Source organism: the organism of the source record quoted next, unplaced genomic scaffold, assembly GCF_019419815.1.
Source record: "Pyrus x bretschneideri cultivar Hongxiangsu unplaced genomic scaffold, Pyrus_bretschneideri_v1 Contig33, whole genome shotgun sequence".
NCBI classification, from domain to species: Eukaryota; Viridiplantae; Streptophyta; class Magnoliopsida; order Rosales; family Rosaceae; genus Pyrus; species Pyrus x bretschneideri.
In genome coordinates, this window is record NW_025999646.1 from 4529658 (window position 1) to 4556480 (window position 26823).

Here is a 26823-nt window from a genome sequence, read left to right on the forward strand (position 1 = left end):
CTTGCATTCACCAATTAATCTTTTAAAATGTTATAAAACGAAAGACACAATCATGATTAACAAACCCCACAATTGCCAATTGTGCTTAAATCATTAATTTGGCATAAAACTTCCTTCAAATCTCCAACTCAAACCATGTCTAAAAAGAAAGCCTCCTCCAAGCGGCAACAGAGAGTATGCAGGGCATTGTGTTGCAGCAGCTGCCGGCTTAGCGTGTCTTCGTCTAGCTCGGAGGAAGTAGCGAGCTCTAGTTCCGATAGGTACCCTTCGATATCAAGCCTATCGCATGCCATGGTTCAAGAGAGACTCGACCAGATGATCAGGGAAAGGCAGGAGGGATTAAGGCATGTTGATCATCGGAGAAGAAAGCAGAGAGCTGGTGACGATCGTGATCAACTTCAAGCAGGAGGAGGGACTAAATTTGTTGTAATGGTTGCAATGGAGAAGTGTTCTTATGATCCGAGGGAGGATTTCAGGGAGTCCATAGCGGCGATGATAGTGGCAAACCGGATAGAAGAGCCTAAGGATCTTCGTAGCCTCTTGAATTATTACGTTTCGATGAATTCCGATGAATATCGTGGAATTATACTCGAGGTGTTTCATCAAGTTTGCTCTGATTTATTCTTATGTAAATTCCATTAATTGTTAAGCAGCACATTGTAAAAGTATTCGAGCATAGTATAATTTTCTATTCCAATGCAAAAAATGGAAAGCAGATTCAAACTTGAGTGCAGAGAAGGAAACACATTGCTCTTTCTAATTTCTCGATATTTTAAAACGAATACACAATAAAATTGTGACATTATATTGGGGACAAAAGAAGAAGAAACCAACTGAAATATTCAAATGATAACTCAAATCCAACAATAACTTATGCGGCAAGATTGTGAATTTGAACCACACATTCTGCCCCGACGAAAAACATATGTGATTCAATGCACCTTACGCTTGCCCCATATTGAACTGTTCTTGGAAAAGCTGAGAATGCAGCGGAAGGGGTTCAAAACCCAGGCATCAATTTTCTGAAACATGACTCTGAAAGAATGATACATAGGAAACTGCAGCAGGCCGAAGAGAGGGACTGGGAAAAAGGCAATGGGGTAAAGTAAAGACTTGGTCCATTTCTTCTCGACACGAATCAAGAGCAAAATGGTCGCGGCAAAGGCAAGCATGGTTGTTGCCATGGACAAGAAGAGCAAGACGAATCCAGTCATGATCTTGCGAGGAAGGCTGCTGATGAAAAGCGGATACTCGAGTGGAGAGGAGAGGACAGAGAGAAAAAAAGCCACTGAAGACAATGAGCAGGCGATAGCCACAACGTCCATGCAAGTGAAGAGCAAAAAGAGAGGATCGTCCTGGAAAATAGGACGGCCACTTTGATCATTACCCCCGGGAATGGCGTAGGCGGCTGCAAAGACCACAGTGGCCACTAGCACCGCCACGGTTGAGCATGACTGAGCCGTTTCTTTTATCCATTCTTGTGCCGATTCCAGAAGCTCGTTATGTTCATAGTAGAACAGCTCCTCTGCTGTCAGTTCCTTCTTGTTGTTGTGCATGCTGTAATGAGGCGGTAGTATCTCTTCCACACGCTGACATAAACACAGTAAACATTTATCAAGTCGACCTACAGACTCGGTAACATATGCATTTGTTTGACAACATAAATCTAGCAAGTGAACATTACCATAAACCAGCGCAGCTCTGCTTGCAACTGCATGGCAGGACCAATTAAATTCTGAGACAGTGCTATAGTGTAGTAACTCCTATCTGCAGCCTGGTGCAGTATGGTGTTTCCATCGCAGTCGATCCTCTCATTCAGCCTCGCCAATACAGTTGGTTTGCTTCTGATAAGATTAAGAATTGGTATCTGACGGTACTTAATTGCCAAATGCAAAATGTTGCGTTCGTTATAGTTAACGTGCTCGACCGCTTGAGGATGCTGCTCAAGTATCTCCTTCACGAGGGGAACAGTTCCTGCGATAGTTGCTATAAGCAATGGGGTTGAGTTGTAAACTTTATTGGTTGCCCCCTCTTCCGGTTTGATTGCTTCTGCAGCTGCCTTTCCCTTTTCACCTCCATCATCGCCATTTCCCATCTCTGTTTTAGCTGTTTGTGCGGCTGCCTTTTCCCTTTTTCCTCCGTCATCATCTTTAAAAAGTTTTGCCACTGACCCCAGATAAATGGTCTTGGTTTTTGGTTTCCTGCTATTATGTAACCAAGAATGGTCCGATTTGACAAGCAACGGGATGAGTTTCTCTAGTGATTTTTTGTTTTTTTTGTCCTTCCAGATTTTATATATTATGCCGCCCTGCAGGCCTCCTGTTTCAATCCATCACAAGTTAAGCATATGTATACATTAACGTGTCATAATTGGAACGTTGTTATCGGCATTCCAACTAAGTCACCATGCACTCTTCATGTTCTTGTGTAAAATCATAAAAAAATAAGTGCACAATGACTTTTCTAGAGTTCCAATAACAAGAGTTTTGAAGAAAGTTTAGGTTCCACCATAAAACCAATTGACGCCCACATATTGCCAAGAAATATGATGGGAGGAGAGACCTTGCATGGGCTTATAAGAGGTTAGGCTATTCCTTATATTGCCAATTGGTTTTATGGTGGAACTCAACTTTCTTCAAGTTTGTCTTGATGACAATGCCGCGGCAAAGGCAGAAGGTAAACAAACCTTGAGCAAGGGAGTCCCATAGTGAATAGTATGCCTTCGCAGCAAATGCTAAACATTTTATGCATGCAACTTCATTAGGAACATCGAAAAAACCCAATTCAAGAAGCGCTTTTGGTAGCTTGCAGTTTAATTTAATCGAAAAATAAAATTAGATTACAAATTTGGTCACCTGCAAGCTTGTTCCGAAAGATGGATTGACGGGGATGGTTGCTACCGATGTTGCTCTCCACATCATCCTTGTGATTTGGTGTGACCACATCTCCTCCACCGGGAAGGCCTGCATATAATTATTGAGATTACTGCTTCAAAAAGAAACGTGCACGCACAAACATACACGTATACATAGCAGTAGAGTAACGATATGTACAATGATAAATGAGCATCTTCCATTGGCTCTGTTGAAACTGTGGCACAAAGGCTCTCGGCATTTGGGCTAGCAATTGAAGGCTTGTCAATCCTTCATCGTCTTTCTGTTGTGCTAGAAAATCGTAGTTCTCTAGTAACCAAAGAGCAGTCTCTGCATTGTGGAAGACAAAAGAGCAAAAGTTATTAATCTGCATTTGCATTGCATATATATTAAGTGTTGTGAATCAAAGTATGCATTTGTGAGGGAGAGAGACCAAAATGTTGGGCGATGACAGCCATACGAAGAACGGACATTTTGTCATATCTGTTGAACTGCATCGGAAGAGCGTCTGGATTCTCCTCCTTCAGTTTGCCAGCGTAAAACTTGACCAAGATAGTGTGACCAAGAGCAGCAGTTCTGTAGAGCGGAGTTTCTCCTAAATGGTTCCGAGTCCGCAGCAAAGGCAGCGCATCATTGTCTTCATCAGTAGTAAAACTGACTTTGACAGGCTCGTTGAAATTGCTCACCAAGAACTCTGCCGCTTCCACACTGCCGGACACACCCACCTGGTGAAGAGCATTGTTTCCGTCATTATTCTGAACCCTCAAAGATTTTCTCTTTTCATAGCTGGTTGAATTTCCGCGTATGTCAACCAAATATTCAAGGACTTTTTTTCCTTGTGATTTGCTTGTGCAAGAAGCCGCAAGGTGAAGTACATTGTCCCCATCCAGCGTCATTGGCCTGAGCAATTTTTCCGGATTCTTCTCGTAGTATTCCTTCGCGCCTTCCCAGTTATCCTCCATTGCAAATTCGTAGGGTGTTTTCAAGTCTTCAATTTGGCTTAACTCCTCCACTTGGTCCTCTTTCTCGATTTGATCTGGCTGAACAGTGTATGTTCTCTGGTACTCCATCTGTAGTACTAGCTAGCTTGCTGGAGTGTAATGTGGCGGTTTTCGTTTTAATTATAGGCTAGCTGCTGCTGCTGCTACTAATATTCTTTGCTTAATGTAGTAACTAATTATCTTTGACCAAATAAAGCGTAAAATGACTGAATATTTAAGGTTACCATTTTCTAGCTGTATATGCTTTATCCCTACAGGCTACAAGCATCTACCTTTGCTTAATTAGTTTCTTAGTTTTCTGCAGTAGATTCTGTTCACCAAGCGTGGAACACATGTCTTGCTACAATATATATTTATTAATTTGAGGGAAGTTCTGGTCTAGAATCAAAACGACGGAAAAAGAGATTCGAACTTAAGAGCAAACTAGTCAGTTTTATTTAGGGCGCTATAGATTTTGGCCCTTACAATTCATTATTTCTAGATAAAAACCCATCTATCTTTAAAGATCCAATTTAAGCCCTAATTTAAAATTTGCAAACATATAGGAACACTATTGACCTATTAATGCAATTTATTTACACTCATGCCACTCATACTTTATGGTCCCTTTTTCAAATTCATAAATTTATGCCAAATTAAAAGTAGTAGAAAAAGTGAAATAAAATGAAAAAAGTGTTTGCATTAACCGAATCTATGTTAAACTAGAAAAGTAGTTTTTTTTTTTCGTGATATATTTTGTAGCAATTTTATCCATATTAATTGGTAGGTAAATTAGTTTGTTCCAATTATTTAAAAAAAAATACTACACCTATATTATATATTTTGAATCAAATAACATTTCTCTAACTTGTAGGTAAATTATTTTCTATGTATTGTTATATATGTTAGACACGTTTTGTTGTTGTATAAACATGAGTGGAACATAATATTATTGATTTTATACATCTGCATTTCTTTTGTTATAAGTAAATTATTTTCCATGTACAAGTACTTATGTTAGGCAAGTTTAGTTGTTGGTACCTACACCCATGGTATAATTGGTGTAGGTAAATTATTGGAAATTAATTTGTAGTTAGGTAATGAACATTTTGCATCATTGGAAATGAACATTCCAAAGAGTAGGTAGGTAAATTAATTTGTTCTAATTATATAAAAAAAATTACACGACACCTAGTTATATTTAATTTTTCCAATTATTAAAAAAATTTATGCTACACCCAACCAAATAACATTTCTCTAACTTGTAGGTAAATTATTTTCCATGTATTGTTAGATATGTTAGGCACGTTTTATTGTTTTATAAACATGGGTGTTGTGACAGTCCGTCCCGGAAATTTTAAAAACGTACGCGTGAAAAGACGATTTTGCCCCTAGCAAGATTTTTCGTTGTGTGGTTGTTCTTTTTGGCTTGGTGTGGCTGGTTTTGCACCACACACCCTTCCCCACACTCACCCTCACCTTTCCCCCTACCCCTGCACCTGTCCCCCTATCCCTGCACCTATCCCGAGCTCCCTTTCCCTTCCCATTTTCCATCCAACGTACGGACACACACACAAACCCATCAAATCTTCACAGATCGAAGGAAAAAAATACATATCCATGCTCGTGAGGCTCGTAGAAGTCCAACCATACCCATTTCAGGTAAGGTTACCTTCGTTTTCACGTCGAACTCGAGATACCTGATTTTGGTACTGTTCATGCACACGTAATTTCTCATGTTTTTGGGAATTTCAAGCTTGTAGGAAGCTTGGTGAGGTCCCTAGGAGGCTCGGAGTGGTTCGTTTGAAGGTTTTGGACGTCGTGATCGTGAGTTTCGAGGTTGGCCGGAGTTGGGGGTATTTTCCAGGCGAGATTTCATGGATTTTAGCCCTTGAAAGTGGTATGATCTTGTTCCTCTCGTTGTAAGCTTCATTTTGGTACCAATTTTGTGAAATTTGGTTGAAAAACGCCGGAGCCTCGCCGGAGAAGACGACGGAATATTCCGTCAAAACTGACGGAATATTCTTAACGCCGTTGACGGAAACCGTTAGGGATAACGGAATATTCTTGACGGCGTCAACTGACGCCGTCAGCGTGCCAGGCACGTGCCTGCGCGTGGCCGGCGCGTGCGGTGGTGAAATTTTTTTCTAAAAATATGGGCATGTTCCTGAGGTTGAGTAGATCACGTTGGTGTATTCATACACCCCATTTGAACAATGTATGAGAAGTTATTTCTAAAGGTTGGTTATGTGCGTTAAAATTAACGTTTTTATAGTTGTTTCGCATATAGGTGAGACGTATCCCGAGGACGAGCGTGGTCACTCGAGGCAAGGGGGTTACGACCCTTCTACGTACCAGTGAGTGGGCTTTTGGTTTTCCGTATATACCTATATACTTATACGTTTCCCAGAAAATGAATTAAAATGTTTTTACATTATTATGCCATGTTTATTGGTTGCCGTTCGTTTATGCATTATTAGTCATATATATATACATGTGTATTGGTGCTGTGGACGCACAGGTAAGTGTCAGGTGAGTATGATTTTATATTTACGTTCAGTAGTGTTTCTAGTTACGTAGAGAGCTCATAACCTGCACCCCCGGTGTTAGTGCTCCCGCCCAGAGTAGGGCACAGTCCTTCACGTGATGTGCACCACACGCTCATCTTGGATCCAAGTTAGGTGCACAGGCTTGTCGTACAGACCACTTTAGGTGGTTCCGACTCGTAGGTAACCCACGATTATTCGCCTAGCCTTCACGTGATCGTAGCACTAGAGCGTACTTATATTACACCCAGGTCTGTCGTACAGACCACTTTAGGTGGTTCCGACTCGTGTGCAGGTATAGTTAGTGAGATGGAGATTCGAGCTCTAGATTCAGCCGTACAGGTCACGTTAGGTGACTCCGGCTGACAGTTTACATGGTATTGATTTGATATTTCCTGAGCACTGGCATATTACTTTGAGACATATTGCATGGCACGCTTTTCGAGCATGACTTATATATATATATTTTCTACTTTCTGGGAAGTATACAGGTTTTACAGTGAAGGGTTAGAACTTATTTATTAAAATGGTTTTCGAAAAGCTTTATTTTTGCCCACTCACGCTTTTGTTTTGCACCCCTCCAGGTTCTAGTTGGCTAGCACGTTTGGTGGCTTCCCTGAGGATTTCCCCGGCATATATGACAGACCACCACCAGCGTAGGACCACCTTCGGGTGTGCTTTTGTTGTCGTCATTTCCTTTTGGACTGCATTAGGCTTTATGCTCTGAACTTAGTGTCGCACTTACGCTTGCACTTAGTTGTTATTACTTGTGTAAAGCTAGTTTTATTTATTTGCACTATTATTATTTTATTTAGCTTCCGCACTGTGCACATGGTTACGTCACTTCCACGTGACGGCCAGCATGCCCTGATCTCGATCGGGGTGTGTCAGGTGTAACATAGTATTTTTAATACTATGCATCGAACTACATTCCTTCTTAATATAGGTAAATTATTTTCCATGTAATTAGTACATATGTTAGGCACATTTTGTTGTTGGTATATTATTTTGCATCATTGTAAAAAAGAGATATTATATTACACCCATGGTATAATTGTTGTAGCTAAATTAATGTGCATGTAGATAATGAAATACAATGTTCTAATATATTAATAAAAAGGGATAAATTCAAAAGTATTCAAGAGTAGGGTGAAAAAACTAAATCGAATAGTTTTATGAAAATTCAAAACCTTTCTAAAAAATTAATATGCAATAAATTTTTAACATTAATGTCTTTTTTTTTTTTTTCTTGTTGCAAAATCATTTACTATTTCCTTACAATTAATTGTCTACATCAAGTATGTAATAGGGGTATTTTAGGCATGTGAAAAATGTAAAATGTGTGAATTAATATGAAGTTAATGAATTTGCTTATGTGGATCCTAGTCATTGGATTTTCTTTGAGTAAAAAAGTTATGTAGAGTTTTATATGAAGAAAATTGAGTTTGAAGGGCTAAAGTCATATTTAATATTCATTTTCAATGTAGAGAATTACATCTTACGTCCTTTGAAGGGCGTTGGCTGGAGATTGTCTTTGCGACCGATGAAGCAGTGTCTTGATACATAAACCAACAATGCTCGAACCAGCACCATTACCGAAAACCAGCGAAAGAAGGACGTGTTCGTATCTCGACAAATCTGTGTATGAATTCTTATCATGTAAGTTACCTCTCTGTCTTCGCACTCTTCCCCAAGATCCGGGCGCCACTTGTTCGCACCTTCTCGTGCCTGTATTGCCTTGCACAGTTGTGCTTCTTAAATTGATGTGATCTCATTGAGCGGATTTTCGTTTACTTACCGATCATCATCACCATCACTCATTTCAGTAGGCTTACTTCTCTTCTTCCTCATCTTCGCATTTTGCTTCAGTTTCTTCATTTCTTTTTTTTTTGAACCTCGGCGGTACGGGTAAATTTATTGATATGAAAAGAAAACAAAGTTACACCTGATCAGAACAACATAAATTTTATCTTTCATAAAGCAAGAAAAACAAAGTACAAGAAAATAGGGGATATAAACCTTACTCTCCTTGAAAGAGAAAATACAAGAGAAATAGGGGGACATAGGACCAAACCCCTCTAAAAGAAAACCTAAAAGGTGAAAACCTGCAACATAAGCTGTAAAACAAAAAGGAATATCCACAAGGATTAGATAAAAAAAGAAAATCACACATAAAAAATGAGAGATAAACTTGTAAGCCAGCATGCCCAAGAAATCTGAATGTGAAAAAGGAAGAATCTCAATAAAGGAAATATTGATCCTCCTTGGCCTCTTCATATGCAATGGTCTATTTGTTTGGATCGCATTTGGAAGATGGCTTTCTACGCCTCTCACATATATCGCGAAGGAAATGTTGTTGCGGACAATTTTGCTAACATGGGCTTGTCTTCTCCAACTTTAGTATGGCATGATTCCTCTCCATTGGCGGCTCATGCTGCTTTGTTTTCAGATTATGTTGGCTTTTCTGGCTACCGCTTCTCAAATTAACTTGCGTATCGACATACAAGTTTGACTCACTTTCTTGTTTTTTTTTCTTAACCTTGTGATGTTGTTTAATCTGTTTTTTAGGTTTAGACTTTTACATTTGGTTTTAGAGGGGTTAGGTTTCATGTCTTCCCCCCTCACTTCCTTGTATTTGTGTTGTTTGCGTTTCTAGAAGAGTAAGGTTTATACCCCTTTTTTCATGTAATTTTTATCCATTTTTCTTGTATTATGAGGGGTTAGGTTTATGTCCTCCCTGACTAGGTGTAACTTCTTTTTCGTTATCAATAAAATTCCTCTTGTACCGTCGAGGTTTCATAAAATAAAATAAAAATCTCAATAGGAGGAGCGGCATGTCAAACAAGAGTAGATGAGAGAAAACCTCAAATGGCTAATTTGTCAGCAAGTGCATTCCCATCTTGAAATATATGAGAGCAACGAAAACCATGTACTGTAATTGAGAAATACAATTTTCCAACGAGTTTGGACCGACCAAGGAGGAGAAAACAAGCCAAAAGTAAAGCAAGATACCAAACTAGAAGAGTCACTTTCAAGCCATAAACTTTGTCTACCCGAGTTTATGCTTTCTGCAGGTTATTTTCTTCTTGTGTAGCTTTGGCACAATGCTTCCTGTCAAAAGTTTTGAAGATGTGTTTTATCGATCTGATAATCTCGAACGTATCCAATTTCTTTGAATTTAGTTTCAAACTTCGAGAGTATTCTATCGACAACCTGCAAGGGCTGTGTCCGTTGGAGAAAATATACTAGATAAGCAAGCAGATTTTCCAATATATTAATTTGACATTTTTCAGAGTGAGTCTCAGCAACAACAAATAAAGAAGCAGCACAATGTTCAGCAGGGCAGGGCAGGGCATTTTGTTACTGCTGCTGCAGACTTTGGGTCTTTGTCAAACTCGGAACAAGTAGAGAGCTGATAGGTACTCATCACTGTCAAGCCTATTTGCCTGGAGTTTGCTCTGATTTTCCATATAAATTCCATTGGTTGATGACTCTGTTTTGGTCTTTTGTATAAACTTGAAATTATTCTAGCAATATTTTAATTAATCTAATCCAATCCAAACTATGGAAAGCGGATTGGAACTTGAGTTTAAAGAGGGAAACGCAAGGCTCTTTCCAATTTGGCTACGCTGCTCGGATATGCTATATAAACTCAAATTATAATTTCAAATCAAACAAAAGTATGCATGGTACTAGATCTTTACCATACAAACAAGCCTCTTTATTCTTCACGTATTGCCCATAATTTAAACTGAAGACACACTGAAATTGTGACATTTAATTGGGGAGAAAAGAAGAAACCAACTGAAAATTCAAACGATAACTACAAATCTAACAGTAACTTCTGTTGCAAGATTGTGAATTTGAACCACACATTCTGCCCTTGCGAAAAGCTTACGTGACTCAATACGCCTTACACTTGCCCCATCTTGATCTCCTCTTGGAAAAGCCGAGAAGGCAGCGTAAGGTGAAAATCCAGTCATCGATTTTTTCCAACGCGACTATCAAGGATTGATACATGGGAAATTGCAGGAGGCCGAATAGAGGGACTGGGAAAAAGGCAATAGGGTAAAGTATAGACTTGGTCCATTTCTTCTCAACGCGAATCAAGAGCAAAATGGTGGCGGCAAAGGCAACCATGGTTGCTGCCATGGACAAGAAGAGCAAGGCGAATCCAATCATGACCTTGCGAGGAAGACTGTTAACGAAAAATGGGTACTCGAGAGGGGAGGAGAGGATTGAGAGAAAGAATGCCACAGAAGATAATGAGCAGGCAATTCCCACAACGTCCATGCAGGTGAAGAGCAAAAAGAGAGGATCGTCCTGGAAAACAGGAAGACCATTTTGATCATTAGTACCCCCCGGAATGGCGTAGGCAGCTGCAAAGACCACAGTGGCCACTAGCACCGCCACAGTTGAGCATGATTGAGCCGTGTCTTTTATCCATTCTTGTGCCGACGTCAGAAGACCGTTATGCTGGTCGTTGAAGAGCTCCTCAGCTGTCTTATCCTTCTTGTTGCGGTGCATGATGTACCGAGGCGGTAGTATCTCTTTTACACACTGACACAAACACAGTACACCTTTATCATGTTGACATATAGATTTTGTAATAGAAGTATTTGTATGACAACAAAAGTCTTTTACCAAGTGAACCGACTTAATTACTAACATAAGTATTTATCTAACAACGTAAGTATTTTATCAAGTTTAGCAGCAGAACATTACCTGCATCCAACGTAGCTCTGCTTGCAATTGCATTGCAGGGCCAATTAGTTTCTGAGACAACGCTATAGAGTAGTAACTCCTATCTGCAGCCTGATGCAATATGGTGTTGCCATCACAGTCTATCCACTTCTTCAGCCTCGACATCACAGTTGGTTTGCTTTTGATAAGATTAAGTATCTCTTTCCGACGGTTCTTAATGGCTAGATGCAATATGTTGCGTTCATTATAGTTAACATGCTCGACTGCCTGAGGATGCTGCTCAAGTATCTCCTCCACAATGGGCATAATTCCTGTGATAGTTGCTATAAGCAATGGGGTAAAGTTGTAAATTTCATACCTCGCTGCCTTATCCGAAGTCGATGGTTTTGCAGCTTCCGCTCGTTCTTCACCTCCATCATTACCTTCTCCCCTATCCGACTTGGATGTGCTTGCGGCTTCCCATCCTTTTTCACTTCCATCATCACCTTTTCTGTTATCCGATTTGGATGTTTCTTCGGCTGCCCATTTTTTTTTACTGAGATTGGACCCTAAAGAAATGGTCTTGGGATTTACTTGCTGATTAGTACTCAGGCAAGAATAGTCCGTCTTAACAAGCTCATGGATGAGTTTCTCTAGCCATTTTTTGTTTGTTTTGTCCTTCCATATCCTGTAGATTATGCCGGCCTGCGGGCCTCCTGTTCCTATCCATCACACGATCAAGCATATGCATACATTAACTAATGTGTCACAGGAGATGTACCGCCAATCGTCACTCTAAAAAGTTATTATGCACTCTTCATCTTCTCATGTAAAATAAAAAAAATGAGTAAATAATGTTTCTTTTCTAGAGTTCCAGTAACAAGTGTTTATTATGATGAAAATGCACTGAGGAAAAGGCAGAAAGTAAACAAACTTTTAGCAAGGGAGTCCCATAGTGATGAGTAAACCCTAGCAAAGCCTGCAAAACATTTTATGCATGCACCTTCATCAGAAACATTGAAAACATGCCAATTAACGGAGCGCTTTAGCTAGCTAGCTGTGTAGTTTATTTGATTAATTAACTAGGTTACTACCCAAGTTGATCTCTACATTCTCCTTCTGATTTTGTGTGACCACATCTCCTCCATCAGGAAGCCCTGCGTATATAACAACGTTAAGTATGAGATTACTGCTTCATATAAATTAAAAACGTGGCTGCGCACACATGCGTGTATATATAGCAGCACGTAGAGTAACGGTGCATACAATAGTAAATGAGCATCTTCCATTTGCTTTGCTGAAATTGTGGCTCGAAGGCAGTTGGCATTTGGGCTAGCAATTGAAGGCATGTCAATCCTTTATCTTCCTTTTGGTGAGCTAGGTATTTGTAATTCTCCAGTAACCAAAGAGCAGTCTCTGCATTTTGGAAGATAAAAGATTAAGCAAGAGTTATTAATCTGCATTATTGAGAATCAATGTGTGCATTTTCAGAGAGAGCCAAAGAGACCGAAACGTTGCTCAATGACTGCCACATGAAGAATGGACAGTTTGTCATTTCTGTAGAAGTGCCTGAAAAGATTGTCCGGATTATTCTCCTTCAGTTTGCGAGAATAAAAGTTGACCAAGTCAGTGTGACCGAGAGCAGCCGCCCTGAAGAGCGGAGTTTCTCCTAAATCGTTCCGAGTCTCCAGCAGCGGCAGCACATCATTCTCTTTATCTTCATTACCACTAGCACTAGAACTGATGATGACCTCGCCTTCAAGTTCAACAGGCTCGTTGAAGTTGCTCACCAAGTACTCTGCCGCATCCACACTTCCGGACAAACTCACGTCGTGAAGAGTATTGTTTCCGGTGTTATTAGGTTTCCTCAGAGCGCATCTCGGGCCATAGCTGGTCGAACTGAGTAAACTGATCAACATTTCGAGTACTCTTCTGACTTGTGATTTGCTGCAGCAAGAAGCCGCAAGGTGAAATGCAGTGTCCTTGTCCACCGTCATTGGAATGAGCAATTCGTCTGGTTTGTTCTGGTAGTATTGTTTCACGCCTTCCCAGTCATCCTGCATGGCACATTTATAGGCACCTTCCGAGTCTTCAATTTTTTTCAATTTACTATCACTCTCGTTTTGATCACTCTGATCCACCGCTACTGTTCTCCAGTACGCCATCTGTGTGCAGTATATTAGCTAGCTTGGCGGTGTGTAATGTGGTGGTTTTTGCTGTGATTTATAGGCCCGGCTAGCTGCTGCTACTGCTGCTTCTACGCACTTCCTATCCCGCAGGATTTATAGGCCGGGTAGCTGCTCCATCAATTGGTTTCTATTCCGATTCATGATTAAAATGGTAAACAGTTTAATAAGAATATGATTCTGATTCCTTCTCAATTCAACTCCTTATCAATTCAATTTCTCTTCAATTATACTTTTTCCATTTTAATTGTAGATTAGTAAACGAGTCATTAATATACGCTTTGTTTAAGGGAACTGTTTTCTTGTACCCATTTATATATGTTTTATCCGTACAAGCATCTACCCTTGCAAGTGCGCAACACATGCCTCGATTAAAATGTAATTTGATAAATGTACGCCAGCATCTATTTTTTTTTATTTATTTTTTGTTCAAAGCCTACATCTATTGTTTCTACCAATATTATTAGTTCTCAGCAACTGCACATATTCAGTTTTATTTATTCATTGTAGAAAGGGAGTTGAATTTTACGCACCATTCATTTTAATTTATGGCCCTCGCATTAGATAAATGGGAACAACAAAGAAAATGTAACAAGGGTGTATAGGAAACTAAAAGGTGTGCCTTTATTATTTTGCCCTGTAGAAAATTACATCTCATGTCCTTGAACAGGTACAAACATATAAATTACACGATAAAAGTTACTATGGTGAGCTTTGTTCCAGGGAGTCAGGAGGGGGCTGCGGCCTTCCTTGATTAGGATGAACACGCTAGTGTTGTCTCACTACTACAAAAGGATCTAATAGTGTCAGTTGTTGCGTCGGTTTAATATTATATAGTGGCGAAAAAGAGATTTGCGACACTCACTGAAGATGACGTCGTATTTACTGTCGCTTATAAGCGTCATAAAATTTCTATGTCGCTTTTAAACCGACGTAAAAATTTAGTGTCGCTTATAACCGACATATATTTTAATATTTTTAAGTACTGGCGTCGCTTTAAATAAAATAGTGTCGCTTTTAAGTGACATAAACTATGGGTGTCGCTTTTAGGCGACACTAATTCTTGTTTTTAATATTTTAAATCCTGCGTCGGTTTTGAGCGCCATATATTTTGAAAACCAGTGTCGGTTGTAAGCGACACATTGATCGTCTTTATATCCTCTCCCCCGTGTTTTCTTTTTCTTCTCTTGCACTTTTCTTATTCGTTCTTCCAATTTTTACAAAGTCTTCCGTGTTCTCTCTCTTTCAGCTTTCTCCTTTGGTTTTCAAACTTCATTTGTTCCTCTTCACAACAGTAAGTTTTTCTTGCTTATAATATTTTTATTTTCTCCTCTTATGTTTAATTTTTAGTTACAATTTATTTTTGTAGGAAATTTATTTGAGTTGGTTGAGTACATAAAGAATTGTTGACGTCGAAATTCTTCAACAAATCAGGTTTGTATCACTAACTTCTTTAATTTTTAAATTGTATAATACACAAGTTTATTTATTCAAAAATTATAATTTAAGCACTTAGATAAAATTCTACTATTTTTGTTAAATTAATAAAAATTTAGTCGAATTAATTAATTTTGTCACTCTAATTGTTATTTTAATTTGTTGTTATTTTGATAATTTTTTGTTGTTATTTACTAGAATGGATTAGATGAACATAATTTGAATTGTTATGAGAAAATGGAATGAATAATATTTATAAGCATTTATGTTAAATTAACAATATTAAATATAACATAAACTTATAATATTGAGTAATATAAGAATATATTATGTTAATTTTTTTTTTGCACTCTAATTGTTATTTTAATTTGTTGTTATTTTGATAATTTTTTGTTGTTATTTACTAGAATGGATTAGATGAACATAATTTGAATTGTTATGAGAAAATGGAATGAATAATATTTATAAGCATTTATGTTAAATTAACAATATTAAATATAACATAAACTTATAATATTGAGTAATATAATAATATATTATGTTAATTTTTTTTTTTTGCACTCTAATTGTTATTTTAATTTGTTGTTATTTTGATAATTTTTTGTTGTTATTTACTAGAATGGATTAGATGAACATAATTTGAATTGTTATGAGAAAATGGAATGAATAATATTTATAAGCATTTATGTTAAATTAACAATATTAAATATAACATAAACTTATAATATTGAGTAATATAAGAATATATTATGTTAATTTTTTTTTTTTGCACTCTAATAAGAATATAACCTAAACTTATAATATTTAGGAATATAAGAATATAAGAATATAACCTAAACTTATAATATAAGAATATCCTTTCATATAAGAATATAACTTTTCATATAAGAATATAACCTAAACTTATAATATTTAGGAATATAAGAATATAAGAATATAACCTTTCATAAGAATATAACCTAAACTTATAATATTTAGGAATATAAGAATATAAGAATATAACCTTTCATAAGAATATAACCTAAACTTATAATATAAGAATATCCTTTCATATAAGAATATAACTTTTCATATAAGAATATAACCTAAACTTATAATATTTAGGAATATAAGAATATAAGAATATAACCTTTCATAAGAATATAACCTAAACTTATAATATAAGAATATCCTTTCATATAAGAATATAACCTTTCATATAAGAATATAACCTAAACTTATAATAATTAGGAATATAAGAATATATTAATTAATTTTTTTTGCACTCTAATTGTTATTTGAATTTGTTGTTATTTTGATAAGTTTGATAACTTTTGGTTGTTATTTATTAGAATGGATTAGATGAGCATAATTTTGATAACTTTTTGTTGTTATTTTAATTTGTTTTTACTATAATAGGTGTTGAAAATTAAAAGATTGCAATCGTGATAGAGTTCGAGGGGTGAAAGATAGAAATTGAAAATTTTGATAGTTATGCCTACATGATAGGGATTGAAAGATTGTAGGCATCTTAGTGTCAACGTAATATTTTACCTTCGTAAAGTGGTAAAATATGGACAAGAGTTGGTTGACAATACCCCGAAATTTTGAAGCGTATACAACTGGAATTAATTTGTTTTTGGATCAAGCAGTTGCAAATGGTGTTGGTCCTGATAAGTTTAGATGTCCTTGCAAAAGATGTTGTAATCGATATACTTTTGTTAGGAACACCATTGTTGAACATCTCATATTGTATGATATGGATAAAGATTATAAAAACGCTTGTTGGCGACATCATGGCGAGCAAAACATTGGAGAGCAAAATGTGGGAATTGGAGAAGAAGAAACAGGAGATGAGGTGATTGGCATGCATGATTTTCTTAATGATGTATTTGTCCAACCATTAACAGAAGAAGGTGTTGGGCCATCTACTGAGCCCCCTATTGGGGAAGGGCGTCCAGAAGAGGTGCAGACTTTTTTTAAGTTGCTTGAAGAGGCAGATCAAGATTTGTGGCCAGGTTGTAAGGAGTTTAAGAAATTGGAAGCAGTTGTAAGATTGTATCAGATCAAGTGTTTAGTGGGAATGCCTGACGAGATCTTCACCACTTTACTGGAGTTAATTAAAAGAATGTTGCCTGAAGGGGATTGTTTGCCTGAATCCTGTTATAAGGCAAAAAAACTTATAAATGACTTGGGGCTGTCGTATGTGAAAATGTTAGATTTAATGTCGGATTTAATGTTTGTTACGACGGACGACTTTTTGGATTTTATGTGAAATGTTAGATGTACAGTTTGGCACTATTGTTTTTGTTATTTATTTTCATTAATGTTTATTTAGATCTTAAAATTTATAATTTTGATTATATAATTTACTTTAGTTGGAATTAATTGAAATTGCATGCAGTTGTCTATCTATTTTTATTATTATTAACAAATATAGTGTCGGTTAAGACCGTTACTAGATTTTATATTTTATTTATTTAATTGTTATCTAACGTCGGTTTAAGGAATATTTTATTTATTTAATTTTAATATAATGTCGCTTTAAAGTGACAGTAGACTGCATACTTTATAATTAAATAGCTGATGCACGTGTAAGTATGCGTCGCTTTAAACCGACGTTAAGGTTAGTGTCGCTTTAAAGCGACACTGTGTAGTGGCGGATTAAGCTCAAAAAGCGACACTGAAGCCCTTTCGCGACGCTAGCAATAGTGTCGCCATTGAAAAGCAACATTACATTGTTTAATGTCAGATTTGTGCCAAATTTTCGACAGAAATTTGATTTCTCGTCGGTTTGTCCTCCGCCGGTGATAGCATATATTGTAGTAGTGTCTCCCCTCGTAATCTGGAGCTCTCCGTTGAGATACGTTGTTAGCAACCACGACTCGGTATTGCCACTCGAGATGGGTAAACCTTTGAAGGGATCACCAGCTGTGTAAATATTTTTCTTTGATTTTCTGCGTATATAATTTGGACAAGGCAACATGCAGGACTAAACAGGTCATTTTAGAGGGATGGAATCTCTCCAAAAGAAATTGGAGAATGGAATCCCTCAACTCAAGGAACTGGAGTTAATCGAATTGATTCAATCTAAAACTTAAAGGAGACTCTAGCAAAAGCACTTTGTTCCTAAACCATATAATTAAGCACTTTAACCAATAGGATCTTGGGAATACCTGGAAACGTTTCACTAAAAAGGTCTTATTCTCCTAAAGTGATTAGCACATCAACTCATAAAAATGAAATGGCAATAACGGAAAGACCCCTTAAAGGCAATAACTCGGATTCGTTTAGATAAAAAAAAATTATTCTGGTTTTTGTTTCGTAAAGAGTTCCATGTAGTTTTATACGTATACTACCAGGAAATAAACTAAAATTTGAGGTAAGTCCTTATGATTCAACCAAAGGGCATATAATTTAGAGACTCCAAAGCAAAGACTTGAATGATTAGGCGGTTTCTTCAATTTCAACATTCTTTTGTGATGATACAATTCGAAATTTTATCCTTTTCGTTCAATATGCCAGAGACCACCGAATTAACAGTACAAACTACATTGAAAGGCAACGTTAATTACATGATGTATAACTCCATGGAAGCCGGGAAATCAGAGCTGCAACTATCGCACGCTTCAGGAACCATGCATGGTCCTCTAAGAGTTGATTGCAGTGTAAACAGATACACATACAGATACAAGAACAAGATCGGGGCAACTATATACATACATGTGCGCATCTCCTTGTCTACTTTGAACATTTGTGAAGCATAATCTGGAACTTGGTTTTATTGTAATTGTCTACGAACTATTGTATCATGATGTTGCCATTTTCTTGGCTTCAAAGCCTTTCTTTGAATGTAAGATTTCCCAGATCAAAGTAAAGGCAAGAGATGTCATGAATGTTATTGATGGCTTGAGGCTTTCATAATTTCAGCCACTTATACATTACTTATACAACAACAAAAAATTTGTTTCATTATCGAGCGCAACGTTGTAGAGGGTAATGAAGACTCCATAAAAAAACAAGTGTTTGGTGTTGGCAGCGTCCTTTTGGCATCCTCCTATAAACTCAAACCATAAATTAATTCTCCTCAATTCTCATTAATTTTGATTTCAATTTATATTAAATCATAAAAATTGAAAGAAATGACGACGGACCTGTTGGAAGGAGAGAGCGTTAGAGAAGAAAACGTCTGCCATGTCCTCTCAGCCCTCGCCACGCGTCACTTTTCCTTCTCTTTCACTCACCTCTCTCCTCGACTAGAAACATTTGAATAGAGCAGTCTAACCAGTCAAATAAGAGAAGTATCATCGTAATTAGGTACTATTAAATCTCTAATCTCACTGTAATTAGGTATGGAAAATGTTAGGAAAACCATGTATTGCAATCCACATGATGTGGCGGTTGATGGTTGTTTTTTAAATGATTTAAACAAGGAATTCAATTATCAACTGTCACATCATGTGATTTACAAAATATGATTTAAGAAGATGATCTCTCTAGAATCACCCATTAAGCATTATTAAGTATTGTAAGTACAACTCCCAATGTATATTATTAAGTCTTGCAAATATTTTTCTCCCAATGTATATTATTAAGCATGCTTGAGACGTAATAGCATACAATTTGCGACAAGCCTTTCATTCTTCACTGTTTTTTTCTTTTTTTTTAGAACTTCGACGGTATGAGAGAATTTAATTGATATGAAAAAAAAGAAATTACATCTAATCAGGGAACATAAACCTTATCCTCATAAGCCTTTCATTCTTCACTTATTGTCCATACTTGTGAATGAAGACACGATAATATTGTGAAAATGGGGGAGAAAAAAGAAAATCAAAATATTCAAATGATAACTACAAATACTGTAATGTAAGATTGTGAATCTGAACCACACATTATATTCGAACAAAAACGTTATGTGTATGTTGCTTCATGGTTCCTGATTCAGTACTCCTTACTCTTACCGCATATTGATGTCCTCTTGGAAAAGCCGAGAATGCGGTGGAAGGGATTCAAAACCCAGGCATCAATTTTCTGAAACACGGCTTTGAAAGAATGATACATAGGAAATTGCAGCAAACCGAATTGAGGGACTGGGAAAAAGGCAATAGGGTAAAGTATAGACTTGGTCCATTTCTTCTCGATGTGAATCAGGAGTAAAATGGTGGTGGCAAAGGCGAGCATATGGTGGTTGCCATTGACAAGAAGAGCAAGACGAAATCAATCATGACCTTGCGAGGAATATTGTTGATGAAAAGTGGGTACTCGAGAGGGGAGGAGAGGACCGAGAGAAAGAATGCCACAGAAGATAATGAGCAGGCGATGGCCACAACGTCCATGCAGGTGAAGAGTAAAAAGAGAGCATCGTCCTGGAAAACAGGACGGCCACTTTGGTCATTACCCCCGGGGATGGCATAGGCGGCTGCAAATACCACAGTGGCCACTAGCACCACCACGGTTGAGCATGACTGAGCCGTTTCTTTTACCCATTCTTGTGCTGACTTTAGAAGTTCGTTATGCTCATTGCAGAATGGCTCCTCCGCTGTCTGATCCTTGTTGTTATGGTGCAAGCATAATAAGGTGGTAGTATATGTCTCACATGCTGGACAGTGGACACGAACATGGACATTTATCAGGTCGATCAACATTACTCAATCAGTAAAAGAAGTATTTGTCTGACAATAAAATTCTAGCAAGAGAACGTTACCAGCATCCATTGTAGCTCTGCTTGCAATTGCATGACAGGGCCAATTAAATTTTGAGACAATGATATAGAGTAGTAACTCCTATCTGCAGCCTGGTGCAATATGGTGTTGCCAACGCAGTCGATCCTCTCATTCAGTCTCGACATCACACTTGGTTTGCTTTTGATAAGCTTAAGGATTGCTTTCTGACGATGCCTAATGGCCACATGCAAAATGTTGCGTTCGTTTTTGTTAATGTGCTCAGCCGCCTGAGGATGCTGCTCAAGTATCTCCTTCACAATGGACACACTCCCTTTGACAGTTGCTATAATCAGTGGGGTAGAGTCATAAACTTTAGTCGTCACCCCCTTATCCGATTTGGTCGCTTCTGCGACCTCCTTTCCATTTCCCTCTGATTTGGTTGCTTTGGCGGCTGCCTTTCCTTTTTCGTCTCCGTCGTCACCATCTTTACTAAGAGTTTCCACTGACCCCAGAGAAATGGTCTTGGTCTTTGCTTGCTTGTTACTGATCAACCAAGAATAGTCCGACTCAACGAGCAGGTGGACGATTTTCTCTAGTGATTTTTTGTTTTTCTTGTCCTTCCATATCTTGTCAATTATGCCGCCATACGGGCCTCCTGTTCCTATCAATCACATGATCAAGCATATATAATTAACGTGTCATAGGAGATATTATCAGTATTCTAAAGAAGTTATCATGCACTCCTCATCGTCTCATGTAAATCACAAGAAATGAGGAAATAATGTTTCTTTCCTAGAGTTCTAGCCAAGTGTGTATTATGATGTAAAAGCATTGTGGAAAAGACGGAAAGTAAACAAACTTTTAGCAAGGGAGTCCCATAGTGAAGAGTAAACCCTAGCAAGGCCTGCAAAACATTTTATGCATGCACCTTCATTAGAAACATTGAAAAAATGCCGATTAACGGAACGCTTTAGCTAGCTAACTGTGTACATATTTGCTTAACTAATTAGCTTACCTGAAAGCTTGTTCCTAGAGATGGATTGACGGCGCCGCTGGTTGCTATCCAAGTTGATCTCTACATCATCTTTCTGATTTGGTGTGACCACATCTCCTCCATCAGCAGGAAGGCCTACGTATAACAATTAAGTATCCAGATTACTGCTTCATAAAACAAACAAAAATAACAAAAAAAAACGTGCGTGCACACACACGTATATAGAGCAGTACGTACGTGCGCACACATGTAGCAGTGTGTCGAGTATTGGTACTTACAATAATAAATTAGCATCTCCCATTTGCTTCGTTGAGATTGTGGCACAAAGGCAGTTGGCATTTGGGCTAGCAATTGAAGGCTTGTCAATCCTTTATCTTCCGTTTGGTGCGCTAGATAGGGGTAGTGCTCCAGGAACCAAAGAGCAGTCTCTGTATTGTGGAATACAAAGGAGAAAAAGTTATTAATCTGCATTGTGGAATCAGTGTGTGCATTTTCTGAGAGAGAGAGAGAGAGAGAGAGAGAGAGAGAGAGAGAGAGAGAGTGAGAGATCGAAATGTTGTGCAATGATGGCGATATGAAGAATGGACATCTTGTCATTTCTGTGGAAGTGCCTCCAAAGATTGTTCGGATTATCCTCCAGCAGTTTGCCAGCATAAAACTTGACCAAGTCAGTGTGACCGAGAGCAGCGGCCCTGAAGAGCGGAGTTTCTCCTAAATGGTTCCGAGTCTCCAGCAGCGGCAGCACATCATTTTCTTTATCAGTACTACTAGCACTAGTACTGATGATGACCTTTTCCGGATCAGGCATGTTGAAGTTGCTCACCAAGTACTTTGCCGCTTCCACATTGCCGGATGCACTCACCTCGTGAAGAGTATTGTTGCCGTTGTTATTTGGAACCCTCAGAGCGCATCTATCTTCATAGCTGGTCGAATTTCTGAGTATATTGATCAACCCTTCGAGGACTCTTTTGCCTTGTGTTTTGCTGCTCAAAGAAGCCGCAAGGTGAAATGCAGTGTCCCCTTCCACCGTCATTTGATTGAGCAGTTTTGCCGGAAATTTCTCGAAGTATTCCTCTACGCCTTTCCAGTTATCCTCCATGGCACATTGATAGGGACATTTCAAGTCTGGAATTCGCCTTAAGCTATCCTCTCCCTCTGTTTGATCCGGCTGAACCCTGTTTTGATTGGGCACAGCCGCTAGCGTTCTCCAGTTCCCCATTTTTAGTACTATCTAGCTTCGCGGTGTGTAATGTGGCATTCGTCAGCTTTGATTTATAGGCTAGCTGCTGCTGCTGCTGCTTCTGCTATATGCTTTACTTAATTACTTAACAAAGAATGTTGAATAATAAAGCATAAAAGGATCGAACAGTTAAGGTTACCATTTTCTAGCTGTATATGCTTTACCCTACAAGCATCAGGCTTTGCTTAGTTTATTAGTTTTCTTTCGTACATTCTTTTCACCGTGCAACATATATATGTCGAGCCTTAATTAAGGAAGGGATAGATGGGAATCAGTTGTGAGACTCACATCACAGGCGAACTAGTTCGAATTGTCTGGTTTTTAAGTTGCATTTCATAGAACATCCATGCAAAATCTTAACAAAATAAATAATTGAGGCATGTAATTGAGTTCAAAGAAATTGAGAAACACTATGTTCTAAGAAATATTGATAATTTATCCATGACAATTAGATGGGCAAATAGTTTCTAGTTGCATTGAACTTTTGTAAGAATTGTTCTATGAACCGAAACTTACAAAATAGACGATATAGATCGTTAAAGTTCGTCGCAGAGTGTGTCCCATAAATAATCCCTATTTTTCTAAAAATAAAAATCCCTTCTCTTATTAAATATGTTTATATATATTGTAATTGAAAAAATGGTCAAATCTCATTTAAATTCTAAATTACAGAGAGGAGATTCGAATTTTATGTGCAGAATTCTGCTATGCACAACATTGTTTCTCAAGCATATTGAGTTTCATTCATTCACTGTAGAAAATTACATCTCATGTCCTTGAACAAGTACATACGTTATACATACATACATATATATATATATATATATATATATATATATATATATCACACCATAAACGCTGCTAAAGTGAGTTTTGTTCAGGGAGTCAAGAGGGGGCTGCCTTCCTTGATTAGCACGAACACGCTGCCGTTGTCTCCCCTGCTAATCCGGAGCTCTCCATCGAGGTACGTGGTTAGCAACCACGACTGGGCATTACTTGAGATGGAGAACTTAAAAGGGGGTCGACTGGAGATGGTCTTTACAACAGATGAAGCAGTATCTTGAACAGAATTGAGCAAACCTTTGAAGGGTGCGAGTTCGATTTTTTGTCCTAGAAACTCAACATTTTCGGGTATCACCAGCGAGTCTGTTAGTTGTGGGGTGCCAATTACGCCTTCTTCAAACTTAATCTGAATCAACAAAGTAATCGAACAAAATTCATTTACGGCCGAATCAACTAAACCAACACTTTCATAAATAGTTTCCAACGTTCCAATGAACCCTAAATTGAATTATGTTTGTTCTTTCAAATTTAATGGGCTAGCTAGCTTTCAAGAGGATATAAACACTTGAACAAAAAGGGGCACACTTGGACACAAAAGGGTTGGATCATGCAACCACCATATACTTTGGGTGAATTTCTATTACGGTTCTTCAGTTTACTAATTGCTACAAAAAGCTTAGTTCCATCAATAAAATAGCACGTGAGCGATACATGTGCAAATAAACTTGGGGTTCGGGGAGTTGTAAAAACATCTCACGTGTGCCGCTCGCGTGCTAATTTCTTAAACAAATGAGGTATTTAAGCAAACCATCTTTGAATTGTAACAATTAGTATCTACGAAAGTACTTGGCCACAAATGAAATACTCAAAGTGAAGTAAAACTTCGCCCAAACCACATCAAAGAAATTAATCAAATCAAGTTCATACATACACTAAGCAATGAAAAGGGAATGAATTAACCAAACCTGGACGCGCTTGGGGCTTCGGACTTCAAATGTCGCGTTGGTGCTGATGGAAGTGGTAGCCAGCGGTCCAGCAAATTGGACAGAGTTTTGTACGGTGAAATTATCAGAGTCAATTGTCTGAGATATGTCTTCAACCTTCACCAATGGAAGCGTCCCTCTTGACAACAACGGAAACAGACCCGCAAATGAAGTGTACCTATAAAACAAATTGGCTAACTGAATCACTGAATTTAAGTCAACAAATTTTTTTTTTTTTTTAACAATACGATATTTAAAACTACTCTAAACCGCGCAAGGACCGTGCAAAATAGTGGCCACACTGCCATACTAAGGAGCTTACAACATACAACAATCAAGCCTTATCAGACTAAGTGCGGTCCGCTGTATGAATCGTAGAACAGCACTGCGTTCAGTTCTATGCCAAGTCTTCCATTAGCTCTACTTCATATCTTTTCTTACAATCTCTTTCAAAGTTCATAGGTCTTCCTCTCCCCCTTTTGCATTGAGTCTCCTTCTCACATTCACATCTTCTAACCGGAGCATCTGTAAGTCTTTAGTTCACGTATCTAAACCATTTTAACAGATTTTCTCTCATCTTATCTTCAATTACGGCCACTCTAAGGAGCTTAACAATACGAATTATTTACTAAACTATATAAAGTAGAGAATAAATAGTACTTATTATGTAAATATATTTTAATAAGTACTATTAAATAGTCTAGGATACGAGAAGGGTATAACTAAAGAAAGGAAATCAATTAGTCATTCATCAAAGTTTCATTTATTCAATGACCAAAATTAAATGAGGGTATATAGCTTGAAGACGTAGAACAAAAATTTGTTTATTTGCATCAACCTTTCAAGGGGCACATTCAAGACTTACCCGTACTATTACTCAACAGAAAATAAGAGCTTAGGTTTCGGATCATCGGGATAGAGGTAGACAAAAGAGAGATTTTCATCGGTTGTGGATCACTCGGATAAATACAGTAATTCGCGAGAATAAAGTATACTTCAGCTATAGTAAATTTATACACTATATTTATTAGGATTCCTCTTTGCATAATAGGTACTGTAGCCAGTATTCGTGTGATCGGTTTAATCGGTATTTTCTTTTATGGTTCATATTCCGAATTAAGTCCATCCCTGTAATAATCAGATGAACTGAGTTGTAGACATGAATGCATAAGAATTCAACGGGATCCCCTCAAATCAGACAAGGAAAGAGGGGGTAAATCCCGTTAAGTTCTTAATAATCATAATATTTTTTTTAGAGGTGTTTCAAAAACCTCTACCTTTATGTAACAACTTCGTTAAATGATTTAGACCATCTTGTACTCAATAGTATCTGTCAATCTGCGAAGACGAATAAAATTTTTATTTACTTACTTTTTATGAATGGTTTACTCTATGTGTTGAATTTTTTTATTTAAGTCACATCTATGAATTTTGATTAACACAATTACTGGGCTGTAAGTAGAGTATAATATCACTAAATTGTAGTGACAAATAAATAGGCGCAGTTGGAGCTACTTACGCTAGAATCCATTTGCCATTGAGGAGAGGCAAGGCCTCGGTCGGAGCCGGAGTCGGGTTTTTGGCCTCCAACTGGGTAATAAGCTCCACAATCTCGGCCCGGGTCTCGCTGGTGGCGCTCAGCCCACGGTCAGTCCCATAAAACGAGTCCACCAAAGCCTTCTTCAGCCGACTGATCTCCGCTGGCTCCGGCTCAGCCGGCTTCTCCTCCACGGCCACATTTACATCCCCGCTCGACTCGACCTCCCTCTCGGCATCGTTCGCCGATCGGACCCGGGTCGATGGTCGGGCCCCGACGATCAAGTTGAATTTGTTGGTGGATTTGGCAGCGGCGATCCCGACAGAGTTTCGCGCAAGGAGAAGGCAAGGCTTGGAGGTGAGACGGTGGCGTGGCGGGTTTAGCAATAGAGGGTTTAGGGTTAGCTGCGAGACGAAGGACATGTTTGGGTGCTTTTTTCTTGAGCTGAGATTTTTGTGAAAAGCAGGGAGAGTGAAGAAATGCTTCTGGCTTTTCTTGTTTCAACCACCGAACTTGGGAAAATTGATGAGCAGGGCTCGAAATAGGGAGGGAGTTGAAGCCAATTCTATGTGAAAACCCAATTATGTCCTCGACTCGATTATGTTATAAATGATTGTGTCCTCTCTTTTTCTTCCTCCTCCCCTTTTTATTTTTTTATTTTTTTTATTTTTTATACCATAAATAAATAATTTACTCTTGTTCTTTTTTTGCGTTAATAATACTATTCCAACGGCATATATTGATTGAAGGCCCTCTCATTTCTCGTACTTTTCTGTTTGTATAGTTACGGATAAGTCACGTCAATATTTTATATTACTATTTTTTTATCTTATTATCTCTATAAAAATATAATATAAAATGTTGACGTAACTTAACCGTGACTATACAAAACAGAAAGGCACATGAAAAGTAGGAGGACAACTGGATATTGCTTAG

General features: G+C 38.0%; 5 protein-coding genes across 5 annotated transcripts; 1 reads left to right on the forward strand and 4 right to left on the reverse strand.

The window, feature by feature from the left end:
* Window positions 1-73: 73 nt before the first annotated feature.
* Window positions 74-678, forward strand: LOC103948313 (probable transcription repressor OFP9). Its single transcript, XM_009359321.3, has one exon. It carries the CDS (start codon window positions 136-138, stop codon window positions 640-642), a length of 507 nt encoding a protein of 168 aa, XP_009357596.2. The 5' UTR covers window positions 74-135; the 3' UTR covers window positions 643-678.
* A 55-nt stretch (window positions 679-733) lies between these two features.
* On the reverse strand, window positions 734-3960 carry LOC103948226. The gene is made up of 6 exons (XM_009359229.3): window positions 3307-3960; window positions 3054-3203; window positions 2856-2963; window positions 2687-2734; window positions 1685-2319; window positions 734-1589 (listed from the first exon to the last, which is right to left on the reverse strand). Exons 1-6 carry the CDS (start codon window positions 3941-3943, stop codon window positions 933-935), a joined length of 2235 nt encoding a protein of 744 aa, XP_009357504.2. The 5' UTR covers window positions 3944-3960; the 3' UTR covers window positions 734-932.
* Window positions 3961-10061: 6101 nt separating this feature from the next.
* On the reverse strand, window positions 10062-23101 carry LOC103948225. Its single transcript, XM_048591193.1, has 5 exons — window positions 21623-23101; window positions 21366-21479; window positions 12017-12061; window positions 11125-11804; window positions 10062-10959 (listed from the first exon to the last, which is right to left on the reverse strand). Exons 1-5 carry the CDS (start codon window positions 21996-21998, stop codon window positions 10303-10305), a joined length of 1872 nt encoding a protein of 623 aa, XP_048447150.1. The 5' UTR covers window positions 21999-23101; the 3' UTR covers window positions 10062-10302.
* Window positions 12168-13880, reverse strand: LOC125480390. Its single transcript, XM_048591194.1, has 2 exons — window positions 12349-13880; window positions 12168-12239 (listed from the first exon to the last, which is right to left on the reverse strand). The coding sequence occupies exon 1, from the start codon at window positions 13245-13247 to the stop codon at window positions 12570-12572; it is 678 nt and encodes a 225-aa protein (XP_048447151.1). The 5' UTR covers window positions 13248-13880; the 3' UTR covers window positions 12168-12239; window positions 12349-12569.
* A 114-nt stretch (window positions 23102-23215) lies between the features above and the next one.
* Window positions 23216-26374, reverse strand: LOC103948228 (plastid-lipid-associated protein, chloroplastic). The gene is made up of 3 exons (XM_009359230.3): window positions 25870-26374; window positions 24333-24528; window positions 23216-23773 (listed from the first exon to the last, which is right to left on the reverse strand). Exons 1-3 carry the CDS (start codon window positions 26307-26309, stop codon window positions 23462-23464), a joined length of 948 nt encoding a protein of 315 aa, XP_009357505.2. The 5' UTR covers window positions 26310-26374; the 3' UTR covers window positions 23216-23461.
* Between the last annotated feature and the right edge of the window lie 449 nt (window positions 26375-26823).

What these genes read in the sequence shown, in the direction of transcription:
- LOC103948228 (XM_009359230.3), bottom strand. Translation starts at nt 26,309, where the DNA reads ATGTCCTTCGTCTCGCAGCTAACCCTAAACCCTCTATTGCTAAACCCG. An exon ending in AATGGCAAATGGATTCTAGC is followed by an intron (nt 24,529 to 25,869) that starts GTAAGTAGCTCC and finishes TTTGTTTTATAG; the next exon opens with GTACACTTCATTTGCGGGTC. An exon ending in GAAGCCCCAAGCGCGTCCAG is followed by an intron (nt 23,774 to 24,332) that starts GTTTGGTTAATT and finishes TTGTTGATTCAG; the next exon opens with ATTAAGTTTGAAGAAGGCGT.
- LOC103948313 (XM_009359321.3), top strand. Translation starts at nt 136, where the DNA reads ATGTCTAAAAAGAAAGCCTCCTCCAAGCGGCAACAGAGAGTATGCAGG.
- LOC103948226 (XM_009359229.3), bottom strand. Translation starts at nt 3,943, where the DNA reads ATGGAGTACCAGAGAACATACACTGTTCAGCCAGATCAAATCGAGAAA. An exon ending in TGTCATCGCCCAACATTTTG is followed by an intron (nt 3,204 to 3,306) that starts GTCTCTCTCCCT and finishes TCCACAATGCAG; the next exon opens with AGACTGCTCTTTGGTTACTA. An exon ending in ATGGGACTCCCTTGCTCAAG is followed by an intron (nt 2,320 to 2,686) that starts GTTTGTTTACCT and finishes GGATTGAAACAG; the next exon opens with GAGGCCTGCAGGGCGGCATA.
- LOC103948225 (XM_048591193.1), bottom strand. Translation starts at nt 21,998, where the DNA reads ATGCTGGCAAACTGCTGGAGGATAATCCGAACAATCTTTGGAGGCACT. An exon ending in CTCTAGGAACAAGCTTTCAG is followed by an intron (nt 12,062 to 21,365) that starts GTAAGCTAATTA and finishes AATGTTTTGCAG; the next exon opens with GCTTTGCTAGGGTTTACTCA. An exon ending in ATGGGACTCCCTTGCTAAAA is followed by an intron (nt 11,805 to 12,016) that starts GTTTGTTTACTT and finishes TGTGATGGATAG; the next exon opens with GAACAGGAGGCCCGCAGGCC.
- LOC125480390 (XM_048591194.1), bottom strand. Translation starts at nt 13,247, where the DNA reads ATGGCGTACTGGAGAACAGTAGCGGTGGATCAGAGTGATCAAAACGAG.